Source organism: Leguminivora glycinivorella, chromosome 3, assembly GCF_023078275.1.
Source record: "Leguminivora glycinivorella isolate SPB_JAAS2020 chromosome 3, LegGlyc_1.1, whole genome shotgun sequence".
Classification (NCBI taxonomy): Eukaryota; Metazoa; Arthropoda; class Insecta; order Lepidoptera; family Tortricidae; genus Leguminivora; species Leguminivora glycinivorella.
In genome coordinates, this window is record NC_062973.1 from 4,889,186 (window position 1) to 4,916,899 (window position 27,714).

Genomic DNA, 27,714 nt, shown 5'->3' on the forward strand with positions numbered 1-27,714 from the left:
GCAAATCCAAAATGTATTATATTTCCGATGGTATGAGAGGCTTTTGACACCTGTCAAAAATTGACATTAAAATATCAATCATTTACATATATAATTATGTAAATATCATAATAAAGCATACGAGAGGTTAAAAGCTCTACTGCATAAAAGCGGTAGTTGCGGTATAGTATTTTCCCCCTATACCACACGCTTTGACCCCTCGGCGTATGCGGACGTATCCATTCTCGCCCCACAGTACTCCATAAGAGTTCTTCAGTATCCAGAACTCTTTACCATTTTCTGTAACAAAAATAAACACTGTTAAGCACATGCAGGGGGGTTACCATGACGTACTAAAGACGTTCAGTTTAGGTTGAGAGAAAGGGACACAGCTATAGCAGTTGGGTCTCTATTGGTTCCCATAATTTTTTAGTCCGATTTTTGTAGCGCAGCTTTCTGAGTACGCAATGGTTAAATAACACGAGACTGTTTAGGTATAATTAAGATATATTAAATAACGTGCATCCTAAAGTAAACAAACAAATCAAGTGACATGATATTGTCATGCAGACAAAAATAAGAACAGGCGAAATATAAAATTCAAATACTATGAAGCATAGACATGCTTGCTGTAAGCCAGTAACATAATAGGTAACATGCAAATAGTAAGATTATATAAATACACATTACATTTAAATCTAACACGCCCTCTTAATGTGTATATTATAATTATTATCAGCACAGATCAGAAGATAGTAATGCACAAAACATAATATTAAAACAAGGAATGCATTCCTAGACCGGACATACACTCGTAATGCTTTACTTTCGGTAAAGCCTTAGTTAATATATCTGCCAACATGAACTCAGTTGGCAAATACACCAACTTAATCTCCTGATTTTCCTTTAAGACATGCCTAAGAAAATGATGGCGAATATCGATATGTTTCATGCGGGAATGAAACACTGGATCATTGGCTAGACAAATTGCTCCTCGATTATCCACATTTAAGGTTACTTGTGCAAACTTACCCAATCCGATTTCAGTTAGCAAGCTGTTCAAATACATCGCTTCCTTCATCGCTGACGCTAAACTAACATACTCCGATTCGGAAGTGCTCGTGGCCACACATTTCTGTTTCTGGGATCGCCATACCACACACGCACCACCTAATACAAAAGCATAGCCAGAATATGAACGCCTGTCTAATACACAGCCTCCCCAATCAGAATCAGAATACCCCTCTAACGACTTACCAGTCTTTGTAAACACGAGTCCATACTCTTTTGTCCCTTGTAAATAACGCAATACGCGTTTCGCAGCGACCACCCATGCGTCTTTACGCGGGGATTCCACAAACTGTGCTAACTTAGAAACGGTATTTGAAATATCAGGTCGAGTTCCAACGGAAAGATACATCAAACTTCCAATTAATTCCCGATATGGATATTGCTCTTCGGATTTCGTGTCACTTTTAAAGGGTTCAAATTTCAAGTTCACTTCCATTGGAGTCGACACGGATCCTTTACAATTCTCAAAACCAAATTTCTGTAAAAGATTTTCAACATACTTTTGTTGTGACAACTTAATTTTACCTTTGACATTTCTGTCAATGTCAATACCCAGAATATATTTTGCGATGCCATAGTCTTTGAGTTCAAACTCACTGGCCAGTTGCTTTTTGAACTTTTCTATGTAAACTTTATTCTGTGAAGCTATTAATATATCGTCGACGTACACCGCAACAAAAAGTTTGGAGTTTTCGTCGATGTCTTCATAATATAAGCATGGCTCATTTAACGATGATCTCAGGCCCATGCGACGAAGTTGGTCGTCTAACCTGGCATTCCACTGGCGTCCCACTTGCTTCAATCCATATAATGACCTCTTAAGTTTGCAGACATTGCCCCCAGCGCTAATATCGGCTAACATTTTCTTAGCTCGTTCATACGTGTCAGATCCTACTTCCTCTAGCTCCAAGAGCTTCTGTAGACTTTCCTTAAGCAATTCAGGTATCTCCATATATATTTCTTCGTCCAATGTACCATTTAGATAGGCTGTGTTAATGTCTACTTGATGGATTTCCATATCCAATTCTACCGCAAGTGATGTTAACAATCGTATCGTATCTAATCTCACTACCGGAGCAAAAGTATCATGATAATCAATACCATATTTTTGGCTGTAGCCTTTCGCCACAAGCCTTGCCTTTTTCTTCTCTGTCTTATCAATGTTCAATTTAGTTGTTAAAACGTAGCGACAACCTACTATCGCTCGCCCGACTGGTCTCTCAACTATATCCCAGGTGTCATTATTTACAAGACTTTTTATCTCCGATAAAATGGCTTCATTCCATTTCTGTTTTTCATCACTTGACAGTGCTTGTTTTAAAGTTATCTGGGCAGCACCAGCGAATTCCTGGCAGTCAGAATATTCTTCTGAGCCACTTTCTGTTTCAACATCTGGCATCCTTTTAGTTACACCAGCATAATCTTGACAGGCAGTTGATCTTTCTACATTACATTCGTCAGACGATCCTTCTACATTACATTCTGCTTCGACTTCTTGTCTCACTTCGTTCATGTGGTAAATTTTTCTTGGCCTTCCAATGTGTCCTCTCTCTAAACGCGGTCTACCAGGCCCTCTCTTCATAACCTTGACTTCGTCAATACAGGAGCCGACATCTTGAACGGGAGTATGCGACGGACCAGCAATTGATTCCACATGAACCGTTGCTGTCTGGTTGTCATCCCCGTGCGATTCTGTCTGATCCACGTCATTTCTAACTTCCTGAACACTCTCTATTTGTGTTTCAATTGGATCATTCTGAGGGTTTGATTCTGTAGCAATACCTTTGGGTGAAAAACTTATTTCAATTAAACCAGGTGAAGAACTCTTATTAGTATCCATCTGTACCTCTTCATTTCTGACTTCTAGGGGATCTAATTCACTACACTCATGCTCGTCTGTCTGTTCAATGAACTTTTGAAATTTTACATCTCGAGATACGACAAATTTTCGCTCCTGTGGTAACCAAATCTTGTAACCCTTTCGGTCGCTTGGATACCCCACAAAAATACCGTCTATTCCACGTGGAGCAAATTTGTCCTTGTTTTCCTCTTTATTTAAAATGTGGACTCTAGATCCGAAAGGTTGCAGATAACTTACTGTTGCAGGCCTACCAAACCATTTCTCATAGGGTGTTTCCCCTGCTAAGCTGCTAGTTGGACATCTATTTCGAATATAACATGAAGTCAGTACAGCATCGCCCCAAAATCCTGGTGAGAGACCTGATGATATTAACATGCACCTGGCCATTTCTGTTAATGTCCTGTTCATCCTCTCTGCTACTGGGTTTTGCTGGGGTGTACCAGGGATAGTCAGCCTTCTTCTTATACCTTCATCCTGCAAGTATTCATCGAACTCTCTACTACAATACTCTCCTGCATTGTCAGTGTGAAAGTATATTATTTTCTTACCTGTGAAATTTTCAACATGATTCTTATAAATCTTGAAGAATTTTAACGCTTCACTCTTTTTATTTAGCAAAAACACTTCGCACCATCTAGAAGAATCATCAATAAAAGTGATGAAGTATTTTCCTCCACCAAGAGCCTCATGACGCATGGGACCTACAATATCCGAATACACAATCCTCAGTTTCTCGTCACATGGTCCATTTCCTCTCGGGAACGGAGACGCAACCATTTTCCCACTAGCACAAATACTACAATCATACAGTTGATTCAAATCCGCCATTTCAAATTTTATGCCAGTTTTGTTCAAAAACCTTACCAAATCTTTTTTTTTTTTTTTTTTTTTTTATATTTATTCATAATAGTTCATATTATATGTCACATACATTTAAAATACGTTTACGTTTAAATGTCCCAAGCGCTCGTGCCACAACTTTACATCATCATTCTTACCAATAACTGCTGAAGCAGTCCCAAGCCGTTCTTCGACACGATAAAGGTTACCCGAACGATTTGCGACCATGACAGTATTTCCAGTGTCATTCACAACATGAGCTGCATACTTATCGAATATGACTCTATAGCCCCTATCTGTAATTCTTGCAACTGAAATCAAATTGCATCTCAGATCCGGAACAAATAATGTATCTTTTAACTCCACAAATGTTTTTAAATCATCTTGGCATGTAAGTAACCTTACTGTGCCCTTACCTTTTACATTAGCTGACGAATTTGTGGCTAGGCTAAGCTTACCAGATACAGGTGTAAAAGAATTATCAAATTTAGGAGCCTCATTACACAGGTGCGAGGTGCACCCGCTGTCCATGATCCAGCCCTCATTCCCATCGCACGCAGCAGCTTTATTGTCTAAAATACAATTAAAAGTTACAAGACCATAATTATAATTTTGTTCATCGCGATTAGACTTCGACACATACTTATCGGCACTGTCTTTGTATCGTTCCTTGTTATCATTTATCTTACATTCATAGGCTTTGTGGCCATAATCTTGACACTTCCAACATCTACCTTTGAAGTAAGATCTACTGGCACCTGCTCCACTCAACGGCTTAGAATATTTTCCTTTTACAACAAATGCTCCATCGTCTATACCTTTCTGTCGCCTTGAAGAAAACTCTTCGATAATTTTAATCTTTAAGGCCTCTGGATCTGGCAACTCATCCCTGGACTCAATAGCGCATCTAAAATTTTCAAAACTTGGTGGGAGACTATAGAGGAGCATGATAGAGATTAAATCTTTATTCATCTCTATTTTCATATCAGCTAGCTTATTTCTGACGTCAAAGAAATGCATAACATGTTCCCTGATATCACCATCTTCCTGCATTTTGTGAAGCAACAACTGTTTCAGTAACGTCGCCTTCTTAGCGGGTCCTTTGGAGGCATGTACGCTCTCCAGTTTCAGCCACACCTCTCGCGAGTCTCGCGACGTCTTACAATCACGCAGATGACGTAATTCGCTAGGACTGATAGCAAGTATAAGATCGGACTTAGCTTTTGCATCTCCAACGCTCCACTTCCGTGCTTCCTCCACCTCGGCGGGCTTTACGCTACTCCCATCCACGTAGCTCCAGGCATCATTTTTTATAAGAACCGCTTCGGCCTGAATTTTCCACGTTTCATAATTTTCTTGAGTAAGCGGTTCTATTTTCACAGTAGTACTCATCCTGTTGACCTCTCTACGCCAACCATCGATCTAAACTACCTAGATGCACCATCACGGCTTAGAATGTGTCCGCAGCAAATTGTGCTTGAAAATGTTCTAAGCACAATTGGGCGGTCAGTAGCGCTTCATCCGCCGTGTCGGCAACATGCCTAAGTGCTCCGTAAAAAAATGCAAAAATAACACCTTATATACGTTGAAAAAGGATGACGTATCGTATTTCCGGTAAGTAATTGTTAATAATTTTATAATGTTATGCATTTGTGGTCAAAATGGCTTCCTAACTTACAAAAAACATTTATTTTCTAGAATAATTAAAGTAAATTCCTTGATTTGGTCTTACGCAGTTTGTCTCTTTCTCTCGCGCTATACTAGTAATGAGCGGACGGCGACAAAAGATGGATGAAGTGGAACATAGTTCAAAATGGAATGATGGAGTCGCTAATTTATATTTTTTGTAAAAGAAGCCTATTTCATATTAATAATGTATGTATTTATTTATTATTATGGACCAATAAGTCTGAAATAAATGATTTCAATTCAATAATATTAATACATATCTTATAAATTACTTTAATTATAAAAAGAAACAACCCGGGAATAGCAAATTCGTTTTTAAGTAATAAAAAAGCTTTTTATTCCAGATTCCCAAAACAAGACGTTGAAAGGGAAAAATGGCGCAAGATTATAGCTGAGGAGCGGAGAGAAGATTTACCCAAACAAAGCTTTGAAAGAAATTATACGTAGAATAATAAATTAATGTCATCGTTCAATTCTTCTTTGTTTTAATAGCTACTTAATTCATATTCTCCAAGTGCACCCTCACACACACCACATACAATCCCTCAACTGTTTACCTTCACATAATCGCTACACATACACTCACTACACGCACACACACACACACACACACACACACACACACATATGTTATATATACATACCTACACACACACACACACATATATATATATATATATATATACCTCAGTTGACTCTATTTAATAATGCAAACATTGCAAAACGTGGAGATATTAATCAGTTCAGTTGCAATTGTCCCCCAGTCCAAATTGTCACGCCGTACCTTATATATTTTTTTGTTTGAGATAATATCAATAAAAATATCGTACAGTAAAAACTCATTTTTTTTCGCTTAAAATACGCAACATCTCGAAAAATGTTATACCAAACGTTTTGTTCCTTAAGAAATTTTCTATCTAATAGGATTTTTTAAAACAGTTTTTCGCAAAAATACCGCAAATTTCCTCATTCTCGCCTTTCATCTCATAGCGCGACTCCCATGATGCCTCTGTCCATCCTCGTTCCCAATGTAAAAATGGCGTTTAGATTGTTGCAGCGCAAACGAAATTAAACTTAAGTTGGTTGCAATAAGACGTAGATTTTTTTAAAAATATGCACACCTGCGATCTGCGGTAATAAAATTTTATGGCTTTCGCGATGATCACATTCATTAATGTCATAACCGCCAATTGCTTGCATTTGAAATTGAACTTTAAGTACTAAGAAATAACGTTGTTTTTGTAAAAAAATGAAAGTAGTTTTTACTACATTGCGAAGTTTTCGTTTGTCAACTGGACGCACACATTTGCAACTAAGCGATCGGACACTTTTGAGTGCCGAATTTGTAGGTGATAGTGTATCTAGAGAAGTTTAAATCGATGACGCCAACCTTTACTTCCGTGTCAACCGTACGTACCACAAAATACGTTGACCTAAAACTGACTCGACTTCAATTTTAAATATACCTAGGGCTCTCTGGGCCCATAACCATTGTAGCGCAGCTTTCTGAGTACGCAATGGTTAAATAACACGAGACTGTTTAGGTATAATTAAGATATATTAAATAACGTGCATCCTAAAGTAAACAAACAAATCAAGTGACATGATATTGTCATGCAGACAAAAATAAGAACAGGCGAAATATAAAATTCAAATACTATGAAGCATAGACATGCTTGCTGTAAGCCAGTAACATAATAGGTAACATGCAAATAGTAAGATTATATAAATACACATTACATTTAAATCTAACAATTTTTACTATCCATAACGTTTTCCGTCATAATTTGTCTTAGTCATGTTATCACTAGTCATAAAATTAAACGTCAGAAATTATAGTTCCGATTTTTGAAAGTCATAATTATTGTTAGTCATAAAATTTATTAGCCATAATAATCAAAGTCCATAGTTGTACAAATCCATAATGTTGAAGGAAATAAACTTATTTGGAATAATTGTTCTAAGGATTTTGTCACAAGTCATAATGATTAATAACCATGTGTTTCTTCACTAATATTAGCGTTCAATGGGATCTCTATTGTTTCCCATAAAAAATGTTGCAATGTTTTTTCGTCTGCATTTTCGTAAGTTGTAATCTGGCTTACTAACTTCCTCAGTATTTATTAAATTTTCATGGCACCTATTAAACCAATTGGTCTCGCCAAGGAACTGACGTCGACAACTTCTATATCCGCTTTTAAGGACAAAAGATAACTAGCAAAAGGAAACTAACGAAACTAACTACACGAGGCAAAGGGTTGCTTTTTGAAACAATCTATTTCCGCTCTAAGGTACAAAAGGAAACTAACGAACCTACACGTGAAAAAGTGTTATTTTTAAAACAATTTAGTTCCACCAGTGAGTAGACAGAGCCCCGCTACTCAGGGCTCCTATTTGCGCTCTAAGGAATCAAAGGAAACTAACAACCTACCTGAGGAATAGGGTTACTTTTTGTTTTGAAGTTATAAATAATATTTTATGTATAAAAATTTTCTGTGTAATTATATGTATGTCTGAAGGGATGTCTGAAATATAATATACTTTAGGAATATTAGACATTGAATCTATACGAAGAACAATCAGTAGGGCTTCAAAATATATTATGCTTAATAATATTTCTGAATAATTATTGTTATAGTTTTCAATTTTATACTCATCAACTTTATATGATATCCAATATTATGGTTTGTTATTGTTAGAACCATTAAACGTTATTCGTAACAAAAATTATGACTAGTGATGTTTATGACCACAAAATATATGAATAACAACTTCTGACTAACGAAATTATGAACAACTTTATGGGAAAGAAAGGGATCCCATAGCAGTTACATAGCTCCGTCCCTTTCTCTCAACCTAAACTGAACGGCTTTAGCACGTCATGGTAACTCCCCTGAAAACGTTATTGGATGAAGACAGTCGTGACTGCAACATTAAGATGATACAGGAGGAGTCAATTCTCCATAAGTACAAACTCTTTCGACTTTTTCCTCCTTGGTTTTCGAAGATAGAGCAATGATTTTTTCAACACAGATTATTATTATTTTGATCTGTGTCGCATTGTTTTTATATTTTTCCCCTCACTAGCTCGGAAACACGTGTTTTGTCCTTTAATACCAGCGGGTAAAAACGCATTTTATCCACTAGTGGGTAAAGTAATTCGACCTTGAATAAAGTCAAATTAACTGCTTTAAAATTGATAAAAATAGGTGAATCTAGTAATAAAGATGATTTACCACCTGTGGAACTACTGGAAGCAGTGATAAACGCATTTTTTGCGTTGTAGTCTCCTCAATATAGTGAGGGGAAAAGTTTTGTGTTACACACGGGTGCAAATGTATTTACTTCTCGTGTGTTAAAAAACTCGCAAGTTCAGGGTTCTATTCTCGAACCACTCGCTTCGCTCGTGGTTCAACTATAGAATTCTTTCACTTGCTCGTTTTTTAATTCCACACTCGGCGTTAAAATACAACTTTGCCCCCTTGTATAACAAATAACTATCTATTTATAAAGACGCTAGAGCCAATCAAAAAAATCCATTCTGGCCTTTTTCATTATGGCGCAAAAAAGGTGTGATGAAAGGAAGGCAGTCGCTTTCGTATAAACTAGTGCCTACACGAAGCCTTGGTATTTGTTGTCAAGACTCCAGGCTTACGTGAGCCGTGGCAATGGGAAATGCGATACTTATCCCCGCGCGAACCCCGGCGGGTTGCTTAGTTTCAAATTGAAAACTAGTAAAGTCAAGTAAAAACTAGTACTTTTAGTAGTGTTTTTGATCGATTAAGATTAATATAATTTAAATTTAAATTGTTACATACCTTCCCCATACCCTACTAAGAGAACGCAGTGATCTAAAGGTTTACCGGTGCACAAGTCAGGTTCCAGAATTCCTCCAGAATAGTGTTTAAAATCCGCAGAATTTAAGCCTGAAATCAAACAAAATTACAAAAATCAAACCATTTCTACACAGTGTGTTGCCACCATGCGGGAATTTATTAAAACTGATAATTATATGATCCGTTATAAGGTACCAATCGTTAGCGTATAAATCATACTAATTTAAATTAACTCCAAAATTAATTTTCAGAAATCCGCACATTCAATGTACAATGTACGTGTATACTTTGTAACTGTCATGACTCACATCGCTAATACTTATGAGATGTCATTGCCCTTACATGATGACAAGTGACTTTGCCGTACATTGTTGGCAATATTATTTTTGCTAGGTACCTCCAAAGTTTACTACTACCTAAAAAGTATTTTTTTATTGATTTTTAAATTAAAGGCATGATTAAGTTAAATAACAACTCCTTTAAGAAGGCTGGTAACACACTGTAGTATATTTCTGCATTAATGTTTCGTTTGGTGTTCACCAGTACGGAACAGTGACATTTGGTGCAGTGGAACTCCTGATGACGGTCAGAACGGAGTTCCTCAAATCTGAACGGCACGCTTATAGTGACTTTGGTATTTTTATAAGAACAGCATGTCCTTGTCCTTACGTCCAGAACAGTGACATTTGGTGCAGTGGAACTGCTGATGATGGCCAGAACATAACTTTTCAAATCTGGACGGCACACTTTGATATTTTTATAAGAAGTTCATGCATTTAAGTTCAGAACAGTTACATTTATTTAGTTATGTTTGTTAAGCACTTTGAGTATTCAAGTCAAATTTTGTCAAGCTTCGATTTCTTATAATCGGATTCATAAGGAATTGAGGAAACTCCTCAAACCTTAACGTTATACGTATATTGACTTTTGTTGCCATCTAATAATTAAAGCATTAAAAGCAGTTTAAAAAAATACCTACACATTTCTACATAATCCAACATTCGCAAGTAGCTTTCACCAGAACCCCAAAGGCGGCGGTTTTTATTTCTTAAAAATTATACAAAATCGACTTGTTGATTCAAATGACGAGTAACTTGTAGAATGTACTAGTTACTATAAAGTAGAAACGATGTCGTCGGTGGCAGAATAGCAAAAGCACTTTATTCCATATTCAAATGAAATACATAGACAACTATTACACTGCGAGTATCAAAAGAGTTTATCAACTAAAGAGTTTCCATAACTATATAGAGGGCGCTATTATTCAGTTATAAAAACACAATACCCCCACTATCACTAATAATAGTAAAACAAATTAAACATTAACCATACCTAAGGCTTTTATAAAATTATAATGCTTCTTTGCACATAAACTTTTTGTAAGCAAATCAGCGGGCATATCAGCTGTGGGCAAATAATGCAATTTAACTAAATTATCAGAAACACACTCTCTAATGAAGTGGTAGCGGACGTCGATGTGCTTTGACCTTTTATGAAACACAGGATTTGACGACAGCTTAAGTGCGCTCTGATTGTCATTAAACAGGTTCAAAGTATACATTTTATTGGTAATTTCGAACTGCAGGTTTCTTAAGTACACTGCCTCTTTACAAGCTTCCGAAATACTCATGTACTCTGCCTGGCAAGTTGATAAGGCCACTGTCCTTTGCTTTTTACATTCCCATGATATAACACCGTTAGACATTAAAAAGCAAAACCCAGTATATGACCTCCTATCCTGAGTGTCGCTAGCCCAGTCCGAATCTACGAAACCTTCAATTTCTGAATTTCCTTTCTTAGAATACTTAATACCGAGTTTCTTAGTTTTCTTTAAGTATTTTAAGATCCGTTTAGCATAAGACCAATGTTCATTGGTGTGGCAATTGTTAAATTGACTTAAATAACTTACAGAATAAGTTATGTCAGGTCTGGTCAAAACTGATATGGTACTTCATTGTTAAAATTTTGACTTGAATCAACATGTAACTTATTCTCCATTGGAGTATCAAAAGTTTTACAATCAGTCATATGAAATTTTTCCAGCAAACTGTCAATGTACTTTTCTTGGCTCAAAGTGATTGAACCTTCCAGTTTATTAAATGTAACGTTCATTCCTAGACATTGCTTTACCTGTCCCTAAGTCTTTAATTTGAAAGTGACTTGATAACATGTCTTTGACTTGTTTACATTCATTGTCATCATTTGAAAAGATAAAGACATCATCCACATAGACTGTGACAATGGTTCTGCGATCACCATCAAGCTTTGTATACAGACAAGGTTCTATTTTGGATTTCGCATAACCATTCTCAACCAAGCAAGTGTCTACTTTCTTATTCCAGGCCCTAGAAGCCTGCTTAAGCCATAAATAGCCTTTTTAAGTAGAGATGGGCGCTGACGGGTAAATACCGGGAAAATACCCATATCTACCCAATCTACCCGGTATTTACCCGTATCTACCCAAATGAGCGGGTATAAAAAATAATCTATGAAATTAAAGATTATTCTTAATTTACATGACTGAAATATATTTTTCTACTAAAATAAATATATATATTTGACTAACTAATATTAAAATGTTAACAGAGATTCCAAATATTCCATATATCATGTGTAATTTACCACATTCAATTAAAAAGTTGTATTCCCCAGATGTTTTAGGCCCACTAAGTATTAAAATAACTTACTTAACTTAAACACGGTGGACAGACAAATTCAAATTCATTAGCCAATGAGGTCACAGCTTTGCAAAACGCCAGGTAGTTGCATCCGTATTGAAAGGGTGCAATAAGTCACTTGACCGGTCAGTTACTTTTTTTTATTTTTATTTATGGGATACTTATACTTTAGTCTGTACTTAGTTAAACAAGCGCCACGTCCATGTGTGATTTTAATTAACACTTGCTTTGAATTCAGACTGTAATAATGCCTTCTATGTGACTTCGGCTAGATACTGGACTTCGGCTAGATACCTAGTAGGCTTTACCAAACAAACAGCAAGTAACATTTTAGTGCTATAATTTTAGTTTTCGACGCTAAAAGCTACTATAGATGTCGTATAAAGGTTTTCGGCGTGACCGCCTGTCGTATAAAAGCCTCCAGTAACACCTTTTAGCTCTATAAGCTTGTACCGCTAAAAGGTGTTATTAGGAAGTGATGTAAACGTTTATATCACCATTTTATAGAGCCGCTATAGGCCTGGTCTATAACAGGATCAAATATGACTACTATAGGTCTATATTATTGTATAATAGTGTTAGGAATCACTGCTATGCAATCAATTTGCGCTACTAAGGTTCCCGACAAGCCGCTATAGTTGTTGCGTTATACAGCTAAAAGGTGTTATTAGGAAGTGATGTAAACGTTTATATCACCATTTTATAGAGCCGCTATAGGCCTGGTCTATAACAGGATCAAATATGACTATTATAGAACAATATTACTGTATAATGGTGTTAGAAATCACTGTTATGCAATCAATTTGCGCTATTAAGGTTACCAACAAGCCGCTTATAGTATTTTTAGTAGTTGTGTTTTAACAGATTTAAAACCTAACTATACCACTATTTTGGGATATAGTGGCTTTGGAAAACACTGCTATAGTATTTAACACTGTATAGTAGTGATATGAATACCATTATAGAGCTATTTTTCTGTATAATGAAGTTTTCAGGATACGTTTATATAGCTTTGAAAAGGTTATAGTCGTTTTCTAATGCCTTTTATATCTCATCGCCGTATACGCCACAATGACTCTTTAAATATCACAGACCTGTTGAATAATGATTTCGGTATCTCTTTTAAGGGTGATTCTCTGTAAGGATGTTCAACAAACAGTCCCCTGGCAATGATTTTTTAAAATATTTATTTATAAAATCAGAAATAGTTTGTATAATTTAATTAAGGCAAATGGGTTTTATTAAATTATACTAACTATTTAGGATTTCATTAATAAATATTTCAAAAAATCATTGCCAGGGACTGTTTGTTGAACATCCTTACAGAGAATCACCCTTAAAACACAATAGCGTTATAGCTGAGTTTACTATATGTTTTATAAACCAAATCAGATATATACGAGTAGAAAACGATTACTTTTAAATGACAATTTTGACCTTAAAAGGCTGCTTTATGGTGTTTATACATCGTAATTATGAAATCAGGCCAAAGATGCGGTATCTGGTTCCGTACAGTGTTTTTCTAGAAATTAACTTTAAAAATACACATAGCGACCAATTGTAGTTTAGATTTGTCATACTAAAAAGAAAACAACATTTATTAATACTGTTTAAAAGATCTTTCTATAGTAAAACATTGAAAACAAGTATTGTTTTCTATATAAAGAACTTATAAGTTAAACTGGATCATAGTTAAATTCTCATGCAACCCTAATTGAATCCACGATGGCGGGCTTATGGCAATGAATGCGTATGATAAGTGATATAGTCGAACTATAAAAGCGTATGTTTTACTTCTTGGATCCATAGTAGAAACTGTGGTGCCAATAATTTTATTGTATTAAATTATATTATTTATTTTATTCAAAACATGTATAAATCGAGGGCGCATTTAAAATACTCCATTAAACTAATATTCTTTTAACGGTAACATTTCCATCGCATACCTTTTTGCAGTAATGATGGAAATATACGAAATCCAAATTATGTTAATTGACACTAAACTTCACAAGTTCACACGCCACTTTTCGTTAAGTTCCTCGTTTAGAACAGTTTTTGTTAAATATTACACACATTAAATTATTTTAGAAATTTCGCATTAAAAGTGACGGCAACTGCTATTATAGAACAAAATAACCTGTATAACGGAATCTCAAATGCTACTATAGCATACATTGATACTATAATATATATACTCTCCCGGCCGATTTCGACCACGGCGACTGCTTCAATCTCCATTTCGTTGGTGCGCTCGCATGTGACTCGCATAGCCAAGTTTGTTAACAAATACCCGTGCACATGACGGGCAGCAAAGCACACCATTGGCATAATTATAAGTAATAGCCGCTGGTGGACGGGCTTTTAGCTCATCCCGTCTAATGTCCAGGTCCTTAAGTCGACGGGATTCAAAATCGGTAATTTGTTTAGCGACGAAAGATCTCCATACCGGGCGGTCGGCCGCCTGCTTCTCCCACAAAAATGGGTCCACGTGGCAGTTCTTCATATGGCGCTTAAGCACATCCTTATACCTAAGAAGCTGTCCGCCATGCTTTCGCTTGCCCTCCTCTAACTCCGAGTAAAAGATGCGCTTAGCCACCCGACCCTCAGCCATCCTTGAAACGTGGCCGCCCCAACGAAGTTGTCGTCGCATGATATAAGATTCGATCCCACCTACTTTAGCTCTTCGCAAAACTTCGGTGTTCCGTATACGATCGGACCAGCTGATCTTTAAGATTTTGCGGAGGCACCTCAGGTGGAATCTATCTAAAGTGCGGATGTGACGGCGATATACGGTCCACGTTTCAGAGGAGTATAAGATGTTAGGGAGAACTACAGCCATATATATGGAGATCTTTGTCGCTAATTTCAGATCATGTGAGCTGAATACCTTTGCATCCAGCTTACCAAAGGCCGCAGCAGCGGCGCCAATCCGGTTGTTAATTTCAGAGTCAAGGTCACATGTAGAGGTTACAGTGCTCCCCAGGTAGCGGAACTTATCTACCTGTTTCAGTACATCGTCCCCCAGTCTGACAGATAGTGTCTCGCGACCATGGATGTCTAGTGACATCACTTCCGTCTTCTTGACACTGATCTTCAGTCCAAACCTGCAGCAAGACTCATGAAAGTCGGTTACAAGTTGCTGCAGGTCTCCAGGGGATTCAGTAACGAAGCATAAGTCATCCGCGTACATGATTTCGGTGATCACAGCGTGCGAGACTTTAGTGTGAGCCTTGAATCTGGCCAGGTTAAAAACCCTACCGTCGGTGCGGAAACGGATGCGAATTCCATTCGACGAACTCTGACTCTGCAAAACTTCACGGACAACCACAGCAAAGTAGAGAGCAAAGAGTGTTGGCGCTAGAACGCAGCCTTGCTTCACCCCACAGGTAACGGGAAAGAAGCTGGACTCTTCGCCATCCACAGCGACGCAGCATTCCATGTTGTCATGCAGAAGTCTCAGGAGTCGAACGAACTTATCTGTGCACCCTAGCTTTCTTAGCACCATCCACAGAGCTTCACGGGGGACACTGTCGAAGGCCTTCTCGAGGTCAACAAAGCAGAAGTACAGTCTTCGTCCCTGTTCCCTGCTTTTTTCCTGCAGTTGACGCAGCGAGAATATGGCTTCACAGGTACCCCGATTAGGACGGAAGCCAAACTGTGTTTCCGGTAGAATCTCTTCGGAAAGCTTCATAAGGCGGTTTAAAAGGACTCTGGCGAAGACTTTCCCAGGAACGGACAGAAGCGAAATACCTCGGTAAGAGTTACAATCAGCACGGTCACCCTTGTTCTTGTAGAGGGCCCTAATTCGTGAAAGTTTAAAAGTAGAGGGGACATGTTCTTCCTCCCACATACGAACAAAAAATTCCCAAACCGACGAATGCAACTTCTCACCTCCGTACTTCAGCAACTCGCCTGGTATAGAGTCAATGCCGACCGCTCGTTTATTCTGCTGCTGTTTGATAGCAAGAACGACCTCGTCACACGATAATGGATCGTCCAGCTCTACAAATGTGGACAGCTGAGGTATTAAGCTAATGTGCGATAGATCTGCTGTACGATCTACATTAAGCAAGGCATTAAAGTGTTCAGCCCACCTATTCAGCACATCACCATTATAGACCTTAAACGTCACGGATGATACTGTTATAGGCCTATTATATCACTAAATGGCTCCTTAATTGCGCCAAATCGGCTCTACAGTACCAATATAGACTATTTATAGGACCATTTAGTGTGATTTAATTTGGTGTCCTCGACCACTATAGGACCAGAAATTGTTACTTGAGAGGAACTATAATAAGCACACAAAATTTCATCCCCATCGGTTCAGCCGTTTAGGAGGAGGAGGTAACAAACACACAAGCATGTCAATGATATTTAACAAATTCCTTATTCAAAGAAATACTTCGATATATGTTTATAGAACTATATTAATAAAATATAAATATATTATACAATACCAACAAAACATTTTTTCACGATTAAATTCAATTTATGACCCATTTTATTACAATATTTATTTATACCCACCCATTAGGGTAGAAAAGGTAAATATCGGGTAGATTGGGTAAATACCCGGTAAATACCCGATATCTACCCCGGGTATTTTCCCGCCGCCCATCTCTATTTTTAAGTCTTAATACCTTTTTAGAACTCTCAGGGCAGTCGAAACCATCAGGTATTTGCATATATATAGTTTCCTCTAACTCACCATTTAAAAAGGCTGTTTTTACGTCTAAGTGAGTAACTTCTAACCCTAACTGTACTGCTAAAGAGAACAACAGCCGTAAGGTTGTATGCCTGACAACAGGTGAATAAGTTTCTGTATAGTCAACACCGGCTTTCTGAGTGAAGCCTTTTGCTACAAGTCTAGCACGAAACCTCACTGAATTGTCACTGTCATACTTTTTACGTAATACCCACTTGCATTTCACAATGGTGCTGTCCTTGGGTGCATCGGCGAGTTCCCAGGCTTCATTGTCATCAAAGGATTGCAGTTCATCATGGACGGCCTCCAACCACTGAGCTTTCTCTGGACCTTCCAGCGCTTCTTCAAGCGTAAGCTCACAGGTATCACCTCCACTCTCTGTACCTATACAAGTATTTGAAAAACCATACCTCTCTGGTGGTCGCCTTTGCCTCTCGGAACACCTTCTCACCTCAGGGATGACCTCCACAACACTGTTAATACTGCAAGCTGAGTCTGAAGAGTCCTCTTCCTCTGGCTGATATGTATCATCTCCATCATAATATTCACTACCTGAAATATTGGAAACATCCCCCACTGAATCCAATGACATCCTATCTTTTACCTTCTCCGAGATGGGTTTTTCTTCAATTTCAACTGTGGTAACTGCTGGCAAAGGGTTCTCCATCACCACCACATCTCGGCTGGTTGTGATGTCATTGGTTCTAGGAAGATATATTCTGTAGCCTTTTATATCATCTGGATATCCCACAAATATCCCTTGTTCGGCTTTCTTATGCCACTTGAGCCGTTTTTCCTTGGGAATATGCATCATTACCACACTTCCAAAGATCCTGAGATGGCTTATATCTGGCTTTCTGCCTGTCCAGATCTCAAGAGGTGTCTTACCATTCAGAGCTGACACTACAGTCCTGTTAAGTATATATGCTGCAGTATTAGTCGCTTCTGCCCAAAACTTGTCCTCCAGTTTTGCATCAAATAACAGGCATCTTGCTTTTTCGACTATACTTCGATGATAGCGTTCTGCTAATGAATTTTGCTCTGGTGTATATGCATTTGTCTTCTGATGTATAATTCCTTCTTTACTCAAAAAACTGTCAAAATCTTTATTACAGAATTCCTTACCTTGATCACTTCTTAGGATTTTAATTTTCTTATTCAGTTGGTTTTCTGTCAAAGCTTTATATTTTTTAAAACAATCAAACGCTTCACTTTTATTCTTTACAAAATAAACATGCACCATGCGGCTATAGTCATCGACAAAGACTATATAGTATCTGGAACCTCCAAGAGATACATTTTGAAAGGGGCCACAGACATCCGTGTGTATGATTTGGAGCAGCTCTGTAGATTTGGTGTTACTCTGTGGAAAAGGCAAACGTGTCAGTTTTCCCTCACAACACACTTTACATGACGACTTAGAAATATCAATCTTACTGTCAAGTGTGAGCCCTTCCACGGCGTCCTGCATTTTGTTCAAGTAGTTACTGTTGCAATGTCCGAGACGACGATGCCATGTCTCTCCTGACACCATTGCAGCAGCTCCAAAAACTTCAGTGACATTTAACTTGTATACTCCATTTATCAAACACGCTGTCGCAACAAGCTCTCCAATTTTATTGTAAATATTACAACCAACTTTCGTAAACTTAACTGTGTTTCCGTTTTTAATTAACTCGCTGACAGATAGCAGATTCGTTGTCAAACTTGGGACACACAAAACATTTTCAACTACGACTTCATATTCACACTTCTTTGTAAATGTCGTAATCATTACATTGCCACAGCATTTCACGGGTAGTTTTTCTTTATTCGCGACTACAATCTCGGTCGTAGTAAGCTCGCTTGACATGTTTTTGATCCAGTTCTCGTTTGCAGTGAGATGAAAACTACATCCCGAGTCAACATACCACTCGTCCTTCCCAAAATCGGAACTCATGAACACTGCACTGAACGCATTTGTTTGTTTATGTTCTTGCGACTTACTATCAGTTGAACTCTTATTGTTATCACTTAATCTGCAATATTTACGAATATGACCCGGCATTTTGCATTTGTGACAAATCATCTTTTGTTTTGAAAAATTTGAGTTTGACTTTGACGTTGACATATGAGCATTGTTGTCTTTGGTCCCGCTAGTGTTGTGACCAAACCGTTTTTTCCGAAACATTGCAAATGCTCCACTTACGTCACCACTGTCCTCTTCCAAATCCATTAATTTGGTTTTAATCGCATCAGCAGATATAGAGATACCTGAATGCTCAATCGCCATTATCATTGGCGAATATTTGTCGGATAATCCAGCTAGAAGTAGCGATCCGACCCATTCGTCATTAATCTTAAAACCCGTTCCATTCAACTTTTGGCTAGTTTCTATGACTTGCGTGACATAAGACGTCATAGAGGAACAATTTTCCAGACGAATCGAAATAAGATTTCTCAGCAAACTAATCCTCCTTGTGAATCCTGAGTCATCAAACAATTTCTTTAGTTTGTCCCAAAGCTCCTTTGTCGTTGTTACGTCTTTGATATGCACGTAAAGCGACGGGTCAATCGTTAACACGTTCGCTGCGGCAAGCCAAAACCTTAACCCAAAATCTAGTGCGTTACGAGGCCCAATCCGCCCCGTAATAGTTTACATCGTAGTGCGTTACGGGTATAAAAGTGCCCCGTACGCCTAAGTCTGTTAAAAGTGCTGTAAGTTCCTGAAATATTAGATTTTCCAATATTTTTTTCGACTAACTGTAAGAGTATGAAATTTCCTACGTCTCATTATCCCCGCACGTGGATACGATAAAAACTCAGAAGATTATATAGAAAAGAAAATACGGGGTTATTTTATCCCCGTATCGCACTAAAATTGAAAAAATACGGGGTTTAGTACACCCCGTAACGCATGTAATGTATTAAGGTCGATAAATTAGTAGTGATGGGAAATAAAAAAATCGATGTATATGCTGTTTTAATAAAAAAATTACACATCAAAAATATGATACTTCGCACTCTTGTATTTTTGTGAAAGTAGTTAATATAATTAAGTAACAAAGATAAATAAAATAAGATAAACCACCACCGTTTTTACATATTAAAAACATATATTTAATTACCTGCCTGCAATTAGATGTCAATTTGTGGTGATTTTGACGTTTATTGTGTGGGATAACCTTTGTTTTTGGAATATAGTAGTTCTAACGTGTGGTTCGAGCGCTTCATTTTTAATTTGCCGATAACAAGTATTTCAGTAAGCACTGCACTAGCAATACTATGCCCACAACCCCGTACGGGCCAGCAAATTGTTTTACGGGGCTCACGGAGACCCGTATCGCACTAGAAGGTAATTTTTGTCCCCTGGTCGGTACGGGGTTCCTGAGACCCCGTATATACTTAATATATGAATAAATAATACTTTTGAACAGAAATCCAAATGTATATTTGTCATTTTCGTAGTTGTAAAAATGACCAAAATACAGCTTCCGCACCAGCGGAGTGAACACGATTTTTCTCACCCGCACTGAGTGATGACAGCGTACGGGGTTCAAAAACCCCCGTAACGCAGTGAACGCGTTAAGATTAATTTGGCTTTGGTTTTCGCGTCAACAGCGGTGTCTTCCGGCTTCGCGCTTGTAATGTACGCTGAAGTCCCTTCTAAAACAAGAAAGTTTTCCGCCGCGAAAGCCCATTCTGCGTAATTTTCACGGCCTTTAAGTTTAGGCACACTCACAGCATAATTTGTGCTGGACAACGACGACGACATATTACACACTGAACACACTAAACACAATAGCGCAGCATCAGCATCACAATTCTCTATCAGCAAAATAAATTGCGAGAATAAATTTAAATTACTGGGAACATAACCTATAAAGTAGAAACGATGTCGTCGGTGGCAGAATAGCAAAAGCACTTTATTCCATATTCAAATGAAATACATAGACAACTATTACACTGCGAGTATCAAAAGAGTTTATCAACTAAAGAGTTTCCATAAATATATAGAGGGCGCTATTATTCAGTTATAAAAACACAATAGTTACACGTTCCAAAATCTAACTTGTTTGAACCAAAAAGCACGTAGGCGCTATTTTAACCAAAAAACTTGTTGAAAGAACATGTAAACTGGTTGTTTTAACTCTCAGTGTATTAACAAAAAAAAAAAACGTTTATTCAGAATGTAAAGCTTAACCCTATTACATATCTTCTGCCAAACCACTTTGTGGTTTGTTGGCAGACGAGGCTCCCATACACTTATCAAGCTAAAATACCTCATAGTTTTTTTAGATATATGTATAATATTTATATATATAAGTTTTTGCTATGCATACACACACACACACATGTACATATACGTATAGGATGCATGTATGCGTAGCCAAAACCTAGCTTACCTTAACCCTTTTAGGAAGCGTACTTAGTTGCACGCAACTATTAGGTAAGTTACATTAGTTAGTGTTAATTACCTACTAACTATACATATAAATCGCCGTGTGCCTGCTATACGGCCACAATTCAAAAAACCATTTTTTCGAGAAATCGCGTCTCAAAGTTTTGAGAGTATAGTTGAGGCTGTTAAATAGGATCTTACTTCTTGAGTTTTAGGTCTATGAATTTGAAATTTAGCTATTTTTACTCGGAATGATATAACCCTCCATAAGATCACGACACTTTTCGCAAAAAAAATCTTTTTTTTAAGATACAATGCCTGAAAGACAGGTATTTAGAGTTATGGCTGTATTGCAGAAACATTTTTTTATGATTTTGAGATGCGTCCAAAATTAAACGATATTATTTGATAAAGGTATCATGCAAATATATATGAAAAAACATCAAATAGTTAAAACAATTTTATTTACGAACTTTGACAGTAACGATAACAATAATTATGTGTAGCTTATAATCATCAACATTATATTACGTCATTACCAAATAATATTATTTATTTAAAATTGAAACAAATAAAACTTTGTAGCTTACGTATCTTGGTGTCACCCTGGATAGAAGCCTGAATTTCAAGAAACATCTGACCAGCCTCTCTGCGAAGCTCAAGACCCGGAACAGCATCATTCACAAGCTTACTGGAACTTCCTGGAGTGCCAGCGCAGCAACAGTTTGGACAACCGTACTATCCCTAGTCTACTCCTCTGCCGAGTACTGCTCAGCGGTGTGGCTAAACAGCACCCATACTACCGCGGTAACGCCCAGCTGAACCACACTATGCGACTCATCAGAGGCTGCCTAAAACCAACTCCCACACACTGGTTGCCGGTGCTGACTCATATTTTACCTCTAAACTTCCGCCGAGAAAAGTGCCTATTTCGTGAAATCGCCAAGATTCGAGCAGACACAAGTTTACCCATCCACCGAGACCTCGACGCGCTAAAGGCTCTCAGACTGAGGTCTCGACTACCCCCAAATTGAATTCCACTAAAGTGGGTTACAAGTAAGCCCCTTAGAGGCATGGATAATGGACTGGATAGCCAGAGCTCTTCCTACAGAGCTGTACGAGTTCGATACTGGGGCCCGACCGGTGTGATTAAAGGAGCCTCGACAGGTTTGGTGTCGGCTGAACCGTATCAGGACAGGCATCGGAAACTGCTCATCTTTGTGGTGCAGATGGAGATGGTGCGAGTCTGTGGAGTGACAGTGTGGCCACCCAGATCCGACGGTGCACCATATAGCCTTCGAGTGCCCCATAACCAAGTTTAGCGGAAAAAGGGCAGATTTTAAGACACTTTCGACAAATCATCATCCTCCTTGCGCTATCCCGGCATTTGCCATGGCTTATGGGAGCCTGGGGTCCGCTGTGACAGCTAAGACACTTTCGACAAATGCCGTTGAATATCTTAAGTCTAGTTTTTTTAATAATTTAAGTAGAGAACAACGTGTACTGACTGGTAAAAATAATTATGACTTTAGTAATGAGACATATTGAACTGCACTTGTAAGAAAACAAAGTTGAGATTTGTTTAATCATTTTGTGTAGTAGATTCGGCGTCGGGCTGGTAATCCATACTATCCATACTATCCATCCATCCATCCATCCATACTCCATACTTACTATACTATACTATATACTATACTATACTATATACTATACTTACTATACTAATATTATAAATGCGAAAGTAACTCTGTCTGTCTGTCTGTTACGCTTTCCCGCTTAAACCACGCAACCGATTTTGATGAAATTTGGAACAGACAATCTTTAGACCCTGAGACAGAACATAGGCTACTTTTTATTTCGAAAAAAAGGGATGAAGAGGTTGAAAGTTTGTATGGGATTTCTTAATTTTAAAAGATAAAACCATGAAACTTTATATTTTAGCACTTGATAAGAAATCATTAAACATATATTTAAAGTCACATACAGGTCGAACGCGATTAATTAACATTATTTTTACCTTTAAAATAAACATGGTGGGAAATAAACATTAACTAAAAGCGGGTAGATTATATTTATTTGTCTACCCCGAACATTTATATAAATTAATATCGGGTAGTTTTGTGTTGTTTACATCTCCGGTGACATTTTGCTGGGACGTCAGTCTTCCGCGACCACGGTCAGTGCAACCTGGCCGAAACGTTGGGAAAAAAGGTAAAAATAATGTTAATTAATCGCGTTCGACCTGTATGTGACTTTAAATATGTGTACAAAGCGCGAGAACTTAAAGTGTTATATCATTAAACATCTTGATAAGGGTTAGGGATAGGGATAGGGATAGGGATAGCGATAGCGATAGCGACAGCGATAGCGTTAGCGATAGCGATAGCAATAGCGATAGCGATAGCGATAGCGATAGCGATAGCGATAGCGATAGCGATAGCGATAGCGATAGCGATAGCGATAGCGATAGCGATAGCGACAGCGATACGGATACGGATACGGATACGGATACGGATAATATGGGTATCGTTAGAGGGATACGGATAATCGGTCGGCGGTCTCTTACAATCAATGTGCTCTAAGACGATCGTTGTTTGCTTGCTTGAAGATTACGTTTGCGATAAGTATAAGCAAAATGTAAAAAATTGTAAGGGATAATATAAAAAAGTACTTTTTACCCACCGATCATAGTGTCGAAATACGGGCTATGTGGGATGTTTATAAAGGTTTCCCCAGCGTATATAGAATTACCTACGCTGTGGTCGATGTGTAATATTTCTACAATCATTGCAAGCAAAAGTATTATGTGCAATCGAAATAATCGCAGATAAATATACCTACAGAGAAATCTACGGTCCCTACGGATCCAAATGAAAATCTTAATGAATACTTTTATTACGCGGGCGAAGCCGCGGGTAAAAGCTAGTTTTGTAATAATATGTTTGATACTGACTGTTTGACACAATATTTAAAGGGATTTATTGCAAATATCACTCAAGTTTTTGGGACGCAACTCAAAACTTACATTTAAAATGTGTGCTATACAGCCACAACTCAAAACGGCCGTCGGTTTACATGCGAACAAACTGGCAAGTGGCCGTATTGCAGGGAATCTTCTGACAATTTATGGTCAATTCCATACAGCCACTTGTGAGAAAAAGGCTCTTAAGGACCTATTTTGCTATGGCTCTCGAAGTAAGGTCGTAAATTGAACGATTTTGAATACGAATCTGCAATAATCCAGAAAATTAAAAATTTTGAGTTGTGGCCGTATAGCAGGCACACGGCGAAATACACTGTAGTATACTCACAGATAGCCAAAGGTCCAAAGCTTATTAGAAAAGAACGCAAATAGTTTTCATTGAATACCCCCAGTTGTGACAGTACTTGAGGTATCACGTGGGTAACTACCTTTTTGCTAATTTGACAAGTCTGCCTTTCTGGATGATATTGGTAGTCTTTTTCCAGCATAACTCCTGGGAGGAACCAGTATCCACTTAAATAAAAAAGAAACAAAAGTCGGTTGCTGAATAAGTACAGTCAACATTTGAAATGCTTGTTAATAAATATGATAATTTGGGCAGTTAACAACCCTTCGTAAACGTGTAGTATAAGAAAATATTTTTACCACATACAGTTCGTATGTGTACCACTATAAACTCTACTGCACGGGAAGCATGGTCGCGCGATAGACGATAAAATATCAGGCCGTCCCTATCGCACTTACAAATAGTGCGCGCGCGACCATGCTTCCCGTGCTGGTTGAATAGACAATGTCACATAATGTAAACATGTCAGTTTGCTTCAGTTCGTTTGCCTGTGCGGTCGGCCGGCCGCACAAATATACATTGGACTATCGAGTATTTTATTGACTCCACGGATATTTCCAAGTTTCATATATACAGAATGAAATCTTGTGCAGCATTTTATGTTCGGTGACTGGCTGTAGGTATGTAGTCCCCTATTTGAATTTAGAATAATCTATAAACTTCAAGTAGAATGAACGCTTGGCGGGGCATTCGAATTGGAGCAGGGATTGAATAGATTATTGTAACTATACTACTCCAAACGCGAATTCAAGTCCAAAAAATCTACTACGATGTTACTACTGCAAGAAAATGTTTATAAGATAGTGTAATCTTTTTTTTATAAAAGCACACGCAAAGATAATTTATTTATTGATAATTTCAATTCTTTGACTTAAATAATTAATAGTATTTACTTATTTACATAAATACTAGGACGCCCGAATACAAAAAATATTTTTCATATTTTTTGGTTGCAAAGTTGGTTTTGCGTTTGTATCACTTCAGGTGTTAATAACGTTTGGTACATTATTTTACGGTAAAGAAAACCTCAGACATTGTGATATATTTTTTTAATATACTGTACTGTACTTGACTTGACTTATTAATGAAATTGTGTACATCGCGTTTTATGGTTGTCATGGTCGTTCTTTTTTTCGGAGGCGGCCATGACACCAGGGTTTGTCACTTTCATCAACTTTCATTCATTTTTGAAAATTTATTGTGCTCCGTGGTGATTTCTGCCTTGTTGAGTTTTTGTTTTTTGTTAAATTTTTGTTTCCTGTTGAGATATTGTGTGACTAAGTTTAATACACATTTGCAGAAATTGCACCGGGCTGACAAATGCCATCTTTAGTGCATAAATTTTTGATTTATTTATTCATTATTTTAGGTGTAAGTAAGTTAATTACTGGAAACGTGCATGAAGGAGTTAGGCATTGTTACAAATACCCCTAATCTAAATACCAATGACCAAGATTCATAATTTGTGGCGGACGTTGCCACTAATTATATCTACTGATAAGATTTAAAACAAAAGAAACACACACACAACACGGGAAAAAACATCAACCACGCATCACCAGTCGCGAATTTAAACATACGTATAATTTTGTATTTTGGGTTTTTTATATGCTATAAAGAATGTTTTTATTTAAAAGGTTGACGTATCCTGAATAGTATTTTGACAGTGACATAAGTGACATTGACAGCTATGACATTGACGTATCTGCCGTAGTTTTTTTGGACTTGAAATAAAAAAAAAGTACATAAAAAGACCCATATAAAGTGTTTCTCTTAGGTACGTCAGTATATTAGTACTTAGAGGCCCGGAAGGAAGGGGCTGCCTTGTGCTGATTTACTTTTTGCCAGAGGTGGAAGTAATCCACACTGCAGGCTTGGCCCGACTCGGCTGCACTTCACCTTAGTTTAAAAAATAAAACTTGCGTTATGATAAGCCACGGGTCGCCGCCATAACATCCGGCGTGTTTGCAACAATCAAGGGCCTGGCCCTCAGAGAACGCCAAGCACTGTCTATACTTCATGTTGTACCTGGCTTCCATAGCACCTGCAAAAATATTAAATAAGCAAAAACATAATTTCTCTTCAGAATGTGTGAGAGGCCACCTAAAAAACAGGTATAACCTTATTTTATTATTTGATTAATCTTAAATAATAATATCCTCACTACTTTAAAAAAAACTTGTATCTTCGTCTGTCAATGAAAAGCAAATTGTAGTAAGTATGTATGGAATGCATATAGATAGACGTACTGCGTTTTAACTTTGAGGAACAGCGTGAGATACGAGATTTTTTAAAAGTAGTGACGATACGTAGCTCGTTAAAAAATATTGTGACTAATAACATACTACAACTTTTCAGGTTTAAAGATGTGCTTAAACGCCACATGATGAAGAGCTGCGAAATTGACCCGTTTCTCTGAGAGAAGCAAACCACCGACCACCCTGTGTGGAGATCTTTTGTCGCTAAGAAATCAAATAACTGAGTCCCGTCGACTTTTCAAACTGGATATCCGACGGGATGAGCTGAAGGCCCGTCCTCCTGCGGCTATTCCATATAATTACATTAACGGTGTGCTGTCATGCCCGTCGTGTGCACGGGTTTTCGCAAATAAATTCGGCTACGTGAGCCACATGCGAGCACATCAACGTACTCAACAAAGGAGTTGAAAACAGTAACCATGGTCGGATACGGCCGGGAGATATATAAATAAGATAAATACTAATTAATAGTACATAAATTGGACAAAATAAAATAAGGCAAACCTACCTATAGCACTAAATATATACCCGCTGCCACATTTCCCCTGATCCTTGACGTGTGAGACGACCCCCATTTTCCTCCAATCAAATTCAGGTAAACTGGAGTAACTAGACACAGTGCTTGCGGTATTAGCAAAAGCTTCTGATACATTCCTCACAGGCACGACTCCGCTATATAACTCCAGCTCCTCAGGTTTTAAATCGGAGAAATGATTTATCGCAAACACGGTCATAGGATACTTTTCATTTCGAGAGTTAATATCTTTTAAACTTTCCTTGAAAATCTCTAGCCTTTCTAAATATTCCCTTCGGTCGTATACTTTTTCATGCTGCTTAACAAAATTTTTGAATAGATTCTCGGCGTGGCGTAGGTCGTAGTGTGGTTTATCGAGATGAGACGCCGCTGTAACTGCGCCGGCGAGGCAGACCGCCGCCCATGCTGCCCAAACTAACATGTTCACTTGTAGATTACTTGTAACTGTGGATATCAGTCGTTTCAGGGCGTTTATATACTCATATAATTATACTTAAGGCATTCGTTGTTTTTAGGTACCTCCGTGCTATCGTACGAGTATTTACGGCT

The 27,714-nt window shown here is 37.8% G+C and overlaps 1 protein-coding gene across 1 annotated transcript; it reads right to left on the reverse strand.

Annotated features, from left to right (window-relative positions):
* LOC125224859 (probable cysteine protease RD19D) lies at positions 1–27,530 on the reverse strand. The gene is made up of 5 exons (XM_048128357.1): positions 27,139–27,530; positions 26,296–26,416; positions 24,355–24,539; positions 9,259–9,366; positions 1–279 (listed from the first exon to the last, which is right to left on the reverse strand). The coding sequence occupies exons 1-5, from the start codon at positions 27,362–27,364 to the stop codon at positions 137–139; spliced, it is 783 nt and encodes a 260-aa protein (XP_047984314.1). The 5' UTR covers positions 27,365–27,530; the 3' UTR covers positions 1–136.
* Between the last annotated feature and the right edge of the window lie 184 nt (positions 27,531–27,714).